The sequence below is a fragment of the Rhincodon typus genome, chromosome 22, assembly GCF_021869965.1.
Source record: "Rhincodon typus isolate 14 chromosome 22, sRhiTyp1.1, whole genome shotgun sequence".
Classification (NCBI taxonomy): Eukaryota; Metazoa; Chordata; class Chondrichthyes; order Orectolobiformes; family Rhincodontidae; genus Rhincodon; species Rhincodon typus.
Genome location: NC_063353.1, coordinates 26,029,307 through 26,040,881, shown reverse-complemented (window position 1 = coordinate 26,040,881; position 11,575 = coordinate 26,029,307). Strand labels below are relative to the sequence as shown.

Below are 11,575 nucleotides of genomic sequence, written 5' to 3'. Positions count from 1 at the left end.
CCCCCCCCCCCCCCCTCTAGCTGGCTTTGAAAACCTTCTTTAACTTCTCTCATTTTCTCCAGATCAAAGGTGTAGCCTTGAGGAGTCACCTGGACCCCAGTTACACCTATCTGTTTGTGGGGTATGTGGAACATTCCTTGCTCCAATCTTACTCAGGTCCCTCCCCACAATTCTTTCTCTGGTTAATCATCAGTGCTGCTTCCATTTCTTGTCCGGAATTGGAAAAAATTGTTAATTTTGCTTCCAATTTCCACCCTGCTCTCAGTTTCACCTGGTCCATCTCTGACTCCTCCCTCACTTTCTTTGACATCTCTATTTCTATTTCTGGGGATAGGCTAGCCAACGTTATCCACCACAAACCCTCTAGCTCCCACAGTTACCTTAACTATACATCCTCACACTCTGCTTCTTGTAAAGACTCCATTTAATTTTCCCAGTTTCTCCGTTGCATCCGTTTTGATGATGTAACCTTCTGCAGGAGAGGTTCAGAAATGTCCACCCTCTTCTTCAACCAAGGATTCCACACCACCATGGTTGACAGGGCCCTCAGCCATGTCTGACTCCTCTTCGGCACTTCATCCCTCGCCACCTCCCACAACAGCGATAGGGTCCCCAGGTCCTCAACTACCACCCCACCAGCATCCACTTCCAAAAGATCATAAGCTGCCATTTCTACCACTATGAGGCACATATTTCCCTCCACTCCCTTGTCAACCTTTCCCTCTGTTCCCTCTGGGAGACCCTGGTCCACTCGTCCTCCACTCCCAACATACCATCCGCACCCCGCCCCCCCAACACACACAGCCACACAGCACTTCCCTTGCAACTGCAGAAGGTGTTACACCTGTTTGCTTCCTCCCTCCTCACTACACTCTCCACACAAAGCAGCCATTTACCTGCACTTTGCTCAACCTAGTCTGCTGTATTCACTGCCCACAATGCGGTCTCTTCTACACTGGGGAGACTTGGCAGCATTTTGATCAGTGAACAGTGATAAGCTTCAGGAGACATACACAGGATGGTGGAATGGATGAACACATGGCAGATGAAATTTATTGCAAAGAAACGTAAGCCAAGATTTTCCATTTTCTAGCCCAAGAGTCAAGGTGACTATATTCCATTATGTAGAACCAAGAAAAAAGCTTGCTGGATTGTTTGTCATTTTATCTTTTGACAACATGGTGCCAAACAGAGTTTATTTGGATTGGCCACCCGATAAACACTCCACTCAATGTTTCTCGCCATTTGTTATGTAGAGACCTCCAAGAAATTGAATATTGAGCATCTGCTGCATCAATTCTCCTGTGTAACTCCTTATTGTTTTTTTTTCACTCAGCTTGATTATAGCTGCAAAGAATTTCCAGGCAGAATGTTACTTTTGTGCTATCTCAGTAAGTGTCTTGTTTTGTTCTTGCTGTATAATCTTCTGCTTCTGTTCTCTCTCTTTCTTTTCATTACAGTCTTTCTAAATCATGCTTCTAACTTAGTCATTTGTTCATTCTTTTTTATTCGATTTTGCACTTGCTGTACTCTGGACTAATAATCCAGAGACCCACCACTGTAGATGGTGGTTACTGCATTTGATAAAATCTGGAATTGTAAGTCTAATGAAGATGAGGAAATCATTATTGATTGTCATCTGCTTCACTAATGCCCTTTAGTGAGAGAAAATTGCTCTCCTTGCCTGGTCTGGCCTACATGTGATTTTAGACCCACAGCAACGTGGTTGCCTCTTAACTGTCCTCTGAAATGGCCTAGCAAGACCAGTATCAATTGAAATGAAACCAGATGGATCACCTGGCATTGACCTAGGCACCAAAAAAACGCGGCAAACTCTGCCCTGTCAACCCTGCAAAGTCCCAGTCACCAATATCTGGGGGGAGGGGAGATACTGCCAAACTTGGGAGCACTGTCTCATAGACTGGTCAAGCAACAGCCTCAAATAGTCATTCTCACAGAATCGTACCTTACACACAATGTCACAGACAACACTGTCACCATCATTAGGTATGTTCTGTCCCAGGACAGACTCAGCAGTGGCAGTGGCACAATGGTATGCAATCAGGAGAAAGTTTTTTTTCATTCATTCATGGGATATGGTATCAGCTAGGCTAGCATTTACTACCCATCCATAATTGCCCCTAATTGTCAGCCACATTGCTTGTAGGTCTGGAGTCACACATAGGCCAGACCAGGTAAGGACAGCAGTTTCCTTCTCTATAGCATATACGGGAACCAGATTGGGTTTTTCCTGACACTCTACAATGGTTTCATGAGCACCATTAGACTCCTAATTCCTGACATTTATTGAGTTCAAATTCCACCGTATGCCATGGCAGATTCAAACTTAAATGCCAAGAACAGGGTCTCTAGAACAATATTACTGCTAGACTATCACTGGTCTAGTGATAACACCGCTAGGCCTAGCAATGATAACACTAGGCCATTGCCTCCCCATACTCCTAGTCGTCCTCTGACACTCAATTTTAATGGACATTAGCAGGATGCAGTGACCACACATCGCTAATTGTAAGGCATGTGAACCCTGTCTATTCCCAGAAGCAAATTACAGCTTTTTTTTTATTTTTTACTTTTGCCTTCACTTTAGCTGTTGCTAAATGAAAGTGTATGTTTTCAACCATCGAAGGCTTTCCAGTATGTGATTACCTACATTGAACTTACATTACATACATTGTTAATGTATGTTGGGCATTAACAAAAGAGTTATTAGTCCCTTAGACAGGTTTTGAAAATGGGATGACCCTAAGGACAGGAAACCTGTGCCGCTTACTTCTTAAATAGCAATGAATTTATAAATATGCAACTTATATTTGGACTGAAGCGACCGCCATACCATCCATGTGCCACTACTTGCCTGGTGAAGGGCAATCCTGGCTGACAGCCCTTGACTGAGTGCACAGTTAGTCTTTAGAAATGGTGCCATTATAGGAACCCCAGGCAGACCCAGCAGTGGTAAATTCTTCCGACTTAGTTGCGAGGGAAGATAGAACATGCCGTGAAGGCTTGGTGCAAAGGTCATGAGGAAAATTGTAGAGAAAACCTGCTGGGGAAGAGAATCCTTCCATGTAGCTTGCCAAAACTGACAACTGGCTGTTTCCTCATAAAATTCAGCCTATTGTTCATGTTTTCTTTTGTGTAATAATTTATTTTGTTCTTTTGTAAAAGATGCATGGGCAGAATTTTGTTAACACGCTCACTGTCTGACTTCCACTGCAAGCGTAAAGGTAAATAAAATTTACAGTCCATTGAGTCAGGTTTCACTCCGGGATCTGGATTGTTCAGTGTTACCATCATAGCAGCACTGAGAATTTAGAATCTGGAATTTACAAACTGTGGCAGGGACAAATTAAATCATGGGTTTCAGAAGGGAATTAGATAATTTCATGAGCAGAAAGGGTATCCCAGGACTACAAGGATAAAGAAGGAAATAGCATTGGTTTAGTAGCCCTTAAACAGAGCTGGCATAGGCACATGTGGCTGAATGGCCTCTTCCTGTGATGTAACCATTCTATGAGCTAACCCACATTACATTCTGGCATATAAACCGAAAGAACTGCGGATGCTATAAATCAGGAATGATCAGGCTGGGAGGGTGAATAGTTGTTAATGGGGACTATTAGTGACTAATTAGTGTGTAATGGCAGGCTATGTGGTAATAAGGCCTGGTGTGTGGGGTAGGGGGCTGGGACATGGGAGAGTTTAGACCCTAAAATTATTGAACTCATTACAGTTAGAACTCATTAGATCGCTATCAACTCTTTGTCTGTCCAACTGCTCTTCTCTCTCTTTAGGCTGTACCCAATTGTTTACTCCCTACCCCATCCCCATCCCCTTTTCTCTGCATATAAATTGACGTTTTCCCAGCCACCATTAGTTCTCAGGAAGGGTCACCGGACCCGAAACGTTAACTCTGTTTTTTCCTTCACAGATGCTGCCAGACCTGCTGAGCTTTTCCAGCAACTTTTTTTGTTACATTCTGGCATGGTCATCACCAAGAGGTGTCCAATATTTATTTGTCTCTTTTCTGTCCAATTCTAATTGCTCCACTGTTGGGGGATGTACCCTCTGACTTTAACATCTGGAATGGCCTCCTCACACCTCTCCAGCTCTCAACTCCATTTTCCTCTGTTAAGACATTCTTTAAATTGCACCTCTTCAACCAAGCTTTTAGTCATCTGACCCAATGCTTTCTATAGGACTCAGCATCATATCTTGTTTTATAATGCTCCTGTGAAGCACTTTGGAATGTTTTATGATAGTAACTGTGCTGTGTAAGTATTAATTGCTCATTTAAAATCCGAATTGTATTTTTATCTCTTTGCCACACACTAACTCTTCCCACCCATTCCACCTCCTACAGCCTTTCCCTTGCACACTCTGATTCTTTACCATGGTGAGGACTCCCGAAGAATGTACCTCACTCGTCTTTCTCAAGCAGTCACTTTCCACATTTGTAACACAGCAGTGAATATTTGTTTGTCATGTAACAGTGGGGTTGAGGTGGTACAAGGGAGATATCTGTGGCCGAGTACATATCAGGTATTCATTACTGGATATTTCCAACAGGAATCATTGTAAAATATCGACAAGGAGAGGCCTGGCTAATGCCCTTTTACTAAACTAGACACACTGAAGCCAACTGTAGCAGTTTTACATCCATCCCTGCTAATAGCCGGTTGCTCAGCAAACATGGAATCAAACTCTGAATGCCTGAGCTCTACAATGAGTCATTTGGACTTGTATTTAAACCCATTCAGGATAATGTGATGCACAGATAAAATGCCAAAACAGGACTTTGAGCACCAAATTGTCAAAGTACTCGACGTTGGCAACCTGTAGTTTTGTGGCTAGATTTTAAGTTTACTTTTATTTATTAATAAACAGACTTTATAACATTGAGACATGGGTGTAAATTATTAATTCTGAAATCAGGTGTTTCAGATTATGGAAGTAACTATGTACTAGTCAAAGAATAAAAATAAGTCACGAATGGAATATTTTTAATAGGAAACTCCACTTTTTTGCACCTTTTAAGCATAATTCTTATACATCGCTAGTGCCTCAGAGTCAGAAGGTGATGGATTCAAGCCTCAGACAGGGCATAAAAATGCTGATTTGCATTTCAAAGCAATACTGAGGGAGTTTCACATTCTTAAAGATGTCATCCTACAGAAGAAATGTTAAATCTGAAATACGTCAGTCTGTTCAACAAAGTCAATTCGTAACCTTCAACCAACACAAGCAAAAACAAATAACTGGTCATTTAATGAATTAGTGCGTGTGGGAACTTGTGAACTAATTTGATCACAACAAAATAACAGGAACTTGTCAACTGACTGTGAGCTGCTTTGGGTTGTCTTGAAGATCAATGAAATAATCCCTGCTTCTTCTACCAATTAAGAAAGTGCAACGTAGCCTGTCTGAAAGGTCACCTGGCTCACCGGACCAATTAAAATCAATTCCAGGAGAAGCTAACAGGCCAAGCTTCAAAGAATTTAAGTCAACGACCAATTACCAGCATAGTTCTTGATTTTGGGCCATTAAATTAAGTGTCGAAACTAAGAAGATCACAAGTAAATTCTTACTTCCATAATTATAAAATAAACTGTCCATTATATTCATACATTGCAAAGACATCACCAGTGAGTGCCTCAGTATCATCACTGGTAGGGGGCTGTAGAATAACAAGTAAGTGGAGGTCCTCATCATCGTCCTGATTCATTGCCAACCTGGTGGGGAAAATGACACCTCATCACTTAGGCTACAGTCAAGATGTAGTTCAGAGTGACATTAAAGAACCCTGATTAGGATTTATGCCTGAGATTTCCAATGAAATCCATTGAGTAGCCCTTCTACCTCCAAACGAGCTGTGTATTTAAGACAGAGAGCAATAGAAATGCAGTGGAAAGGGAAATTACTCCATTTCAAGTGTTCTCCCATTTTGGACCTGCAGAGCAGGAACAATTAAATCCACCTCCATGGTCTTTGCTCTCAATATGATACACCTTTGGAGACTGAGTTATGATTTATAGACTGAGAGGGAGAGGTTCAATGAAATGGATATAAAAATGTACCAAGACAGATTAAACTGCAGAATAAGATAGCAGTATGAAAAACACCATTTTTCTGATGAATGTTCTCCAGCACCAGTACATTGTTAACAGGGAAAGAGCTGTACAATTGTAAATAAAGGGGACTGATTTCATTAAATGAGTAGAAAATTGAAACAATCCTATTTTGTGTTTACTCCAAAGATTAGGTTTGCTGCAAATTATTTTTAACAACATGGGTGTGAGGGAGTACAATAAAGTGCAAGATTCATAGCAAACATATCTTTTGACATGATTCCACCCACTTTTTACAGGGATTGAAATGTACAACATCATACAATGAAGGTAGTCATTGTATTAGATAAGTTATTACGTATTAATTGCAACTCCCTCCCAGTCACAATATACTGTCCACGTATTCACATTGTAAAGTTTGTTTTACCTGGATAATATCTAGCCAGGCCAGTTGCACTTCCAAACACCTGCCACATTAATGTTGGGTCTTTATCTTTGTTTTTCTTGAAAACGTGATCCAGCGCTGAAGTCCAGTTCAGCTCATTTAGAACAATCGTTGCTGCCAATAAAGAAACACTTGGTTAATTATTAGCCAGTTACTTCAATGCCCAAATGGAAGGCAAAATGGTTACCTGCTCTGTTTCATTACTTCTGGGCTGTAAAAGTATACAGACAATTGGTCATTAATTAAATACGTAGCACACAACAGGAATCCATGTAGCTTAGATACAGTATTTCCCTAAAATGTGCAGCTATTCATAAAATAAATCAGGCACAAAATTTATTTTCGATCACAAAAATTGAGAAAGATGAATAAAATGGCCAATCAGTTAAGGTAATTACTTTAATGCATCATATCTTCATTGCTCGAGATCAACTTGATCTTGTTTTGTGTTACTGGTGACAGCTTTTGACACTTTGTTCTCATTATTAGAGTCATTATACGAGAATGGTTCTCTATTTTATACTCGCACTGGTGTTTTTGTTTAAACTTACGTGCAGAACTAGAGGAGACTACATTTGGGGTAGGCTCATCAGAGCAAGGGTTGAACTCTCATCATGCTGCCCTCTATCCCACCAAAGTCTAACCAAAGCTGGATATTCACTATCCCCAACGGAAATTTGCTGATTTTGCCCCCGTGTTGCTTTGGTGGGAGTTTCATCTTAGAAACACTGTAACCACTTAATATAACAATATTGAAAATGAAATAAAATATGAAGCAAGATAGGCTTTTGAGATTTCTCAATTTCTTAATAGCTGAGCATTAGAAAGAATTAACTATGAAACTCTCATTTTGTCAATCTCATTGATGGCATAGATAAACGTATCGGCTTGAGCAAATACTTGCCTGCCAATCACCCTCATTCTCTATTGATACTGCTGACAGTGCCGAGAACAAAAACTTCTTACATCTCCATCAGTAAAAGAGGTTACTTTTTCTTAAGTAGTGGAGCTATTACTACAGCATTAACTCCCATCCTCTCTGGCACTGTACCTGTCTCTGACACATTGGTAGTCAAACTTTTCTGGTTATAGCACCTATTTCAATTTGACAGAATCCAGTCTAAGCTTTAAGACATGAATATACCATTTACCTCCACCCAACCCTGCTATTTAATAGGATCACGGTTGATCAATGAACTAACTCCTATACCTATCATTGGCTCAAAGCTCTCAATACCTTTGGATAACCAAAATCTACCAATCTCCATTTTAAATTGAAATTTGATCTAGTATCAATTGCCATTTGAGGAGGAGAGTCCAAATTTTTACCACATTGTGTGTGCAAGTCTCCAATTTTTAAAAGTCTGTGTGCCAGTCCTATGGACTCCGCAACAAACAAAATTTATAGTACTAAAAAACACTCGTGATATGAAAATATTACATATAAAGAAAGTTTTATTATTTCTTTTGAAAATTAGGTATGCACTCTCAGTTATCACTGAAATCGGTGCACCTACTTCTTATTGCACAGGACTTGGTAGTTGAATTTTTAAAAACATTTCCTCTCTTGTATAAAGTAATTGCAGGTCCACCTAACAATCATTGTGCAGCTCTCTCTGCAATCCTCTCTTCAACGAGACAGCTAGCCCACTCTCTGCTCACATGAATGCTGCATCCTGCTCCCACCTCATATTTGGCACCTATCCTACATTCCACTAAAGCTAAATTATTTTGGTGACCCTTTCTAAATTCTACAGATCTGCAGGCGTTCACAGATCCCAGGTTGAAAACCATTGCTTTAACATCAACATGACTGAAAGTAAAACAGAAAATACTGAAAATACTCAATAAGCTTTACAGCATCTATACAGAACGAACCTGGGTTGATATCTCAGGTCTGTGACCTTTCACCAGAACATTCTGACACAGCTAAATATATTTCCAGTATCTTCTGTTTTTGTTTATGCTGAGAGCTACATTACAAGGAAATTATAGCACAGGCTGAAGTTCATTTTTAAACTTGGTTTTATTACATTCATATTCACACCTCCCATTGTTGTAATTGTTGTATCTCTAAATCTATGATGTGATCCTTCTAAGTTTACTTTCCCTATAAATTGAGCTGATCTTCTTGCTGACCTGAGCTTCACAGTTTACCGATCATGTGAATGGGAATGCAACCTACCATAAAATCTGTGCCAGTGTCCCTCTTAGGCCAACTCCAAGACCATTCAAGAGCGCGATATAAGGTCATTTTCTTTCTGCAGTTTATTTTATCCAACTGGAAGCATTTGGGTGCTTATCGCTTTAAGGCAAGTTGTTTATGAACTCATCGCACAAGCAGCGTAACATTCTACTGCACTGTACATTTGAATAAAATCAATTGGAGGCTACTTTTATTATGTTTTACAAGAAGATGACTTGACTAAAGTTTACAAGATCTTGAGGGGTCTAAAGAAGTAGTTGTGGAAAGTCAATAACTGTGGGTCACTGTTTAAAAACCAGGGTGATCTACTTGAAACAGGGATGAGGTAATTTTTTTTCTCTCAGAGGGTCGTTAGTTTTTGGAACTCTTTTCAGTGAAGGTAATGGGAGCAATCTCCTTGAATATTTTTAAGGCTGAGTTAGATAGATTCTTGTTAAGTAAGAGTTTGCAAGGTATTGGGAGTAGGCAGAAATGTGGATTTGAGATTACAATTGGATTGACTATAATGTGTTGAATAGTGGAGCAGGTTCAAGGGGCTGAATGGCCTACTCCCACTCTTAATCCATAAGTTCATATCCAATTACTATCGCCATACAAGAAACAAAGCAGGCAAGTTTCATAGATTAGAAATGAACAAATCTTCAAGAGAGTGGATGGAAAAAAACAGGTAAATCTTGAAATAACATTACACAATAACAAGTATGGATTTTTAAAAAGATTGAAGATTACAGAAAGAAAGATTTTAGAAAGAATTGAAGATTTTAAAAAAATTAAGCAATTCAAAAAACAAAATAGTGCCCTTTATCTCTCATTGACACATTACCTATTAATAGTAAAATGAGAGATAAATATATACTTCAAGACTTGTATTGGTTGAGACATATGAGAACCCTTTTACTTGGGTTTGAGTTTGAGATTGTGACAAGCATTTGGGTTCAAATAATTCAGTCCTGAAGCTACTAAACCACCAGTTTTTCTTCCATTATTTAGTAGAATAAAAACTCCTTGTGGAAGAGGAAAAATTTAAAGCTGCTTAGATAAAAGTAATATTTCAAGCATTGCTGATTAAGTTGTGTATGAACAAACTAATGTCAAGCAGACGTTCATCACTAAAATTGTACAGTACTTCCAAGCAAGGCTTGCTGTTCATTGAAGGACTCCAGCTCTTGCTTGACATAAATCAATGTATTAATGTCAGCATAACGCAGCAAAAGAAAATGAAATACTTCATCACACAATAGGAACATCACCATCCCCAGTGATTTCTTCCAGATACGCATCTCCGTTCTTTTATCACCAGCAAATGACAGAAAATTGTAAAGCCTTTTCAAGAACAATTTCAATTTTTATAAGAAGAATTGAAATCAATACAGTGCTCTGGTATAACTCCCTCCAAATAGTGGAGATGAATATATAAATATTGTTGATGATTTATTCTGGGTGTCACTCTGGCAGTGCACGCAGTAATGTTTAATGCTCCATGTAAACTGGATCAGTCAATCCTATTTAATTTCTCCTGAGAGACAGAATTGCAGCATCTCCTAATGTGTGCTTCCTAGCAAAAACTTTACATTAAGTTTTCACCAACATATCTCAAGAAATATTCATTGAGACAACTTCATCAACTTCAACTAAAATCAACCCATTACTTGCCGATACATGAGAATCTCTATTATAATCACTTCGGAACATAAGTTATTGTTGTGGTGATAACAGTAATTAGATGTTACTTGACAAATTAGTCAGACAAATAGTCAGGTACACTTTTAGATCTGTGTCAAATTTATAAAAGCAGTCTGTTGCAAATAATTCTGAAATCTGGAAGTGATTAAAGTAGCACGTCAGCTTATAGAACTCAACTTACAAACATATTGTACATCAGAACCATGGAGATATCTACTACTTAAACCTAGCTAGTTCAACAGTGTATGTTTTGGTATCCTTGGTCTAAATTACTACATGTAACCAGTTCCTATCAGATGAAGAAGAAAGTTTTGGAGCCCAGACAGTAGCATTGACCATATCAGTGACTTTATTCAAGACTATCCCTGTCAAGGAAACAGGGAGTAGTACATGGAGACATCTAAATTTGCTTGGGAAAAATTAATGGAAGACTATGAAACAATTAAATATTTTAACAATACTATAAAATTCTTCAATGTACAAATAATTAAGCCGTTGGAATAGTGACTGCTACATCAGTTTCAAACTTTGCAACTATCACCGTTAAAAATGTAAACAACAGAATTAATACAAAAAGCTGCAAATTGTACTGGAAACTCTGAATATATCCAAAATGAAAACTCTCGTCTACTCAGCAGTTAGTACGGCTTCACACCTCCAGGGACCTGGGTTTGATTCCAGCCTCAGGCAACTGTCTGTGTGGAGTTTGCACATTCTCCTCATGTCTGCGTGGGTTTGCTCTGGTTTCCTCCTACAGTCCAAAGGTGTGCAGGTTAGGCAGATTGCCTGTGAGAAAATGGTCTGTAGTGTCCAGTGATGTGCGGGCGAGGTGGATTCTTCATCGAAAATGCAGGGTTATAGAGTAGGAGGTTGGCACAAGTTGGGATGCTCTCTGGAGGCTTGGTATGGCCTGCTCCCACACCGTAGGGATTCTATGATTTAAATAATTTCATAAATCATAATATTTCATAAAATCCCTACAGTGAGTAAACAGGCCCTCTGGCCCAACAAATCCACACTGAACCTCAGACCATCCCCCTATAACTCACCTAAGCTACACTTCCCTGAACACTACAGGCAATTTAGCATGGCCAATCCACCTAACCTGCACATCTTTGATCCATGGGAGGAAACTGGAGCACCCGGAGGAAATGC

At 39.4% G+C, this 11,575-nt stretch overlaps 1 protein-coding gene across 1 annotated transcript in view; it reads right to left on the bottom strand.

The window, feature by feature from the left end:
- Positions 1 to 11,575, bottom strand: part of LOC109931996 (voltage-dependent calcium channel subunit alpha-2/delta-1) — a 612,802-nt gene that overhangs the window by 242,863 nt on the left and 358,364 nt on the right. The window contains exon 8 of the mRNA XM_048609958.1: positions 6,514 to 6,645. Coding sequence (XP_048465915.1) covers positions 6,514 to 6,645 — 132 coding nt within the window. The remainder of the gene's footprint in view (positions 1 to 6,513; positions 6,646 to 11,575) is intronic.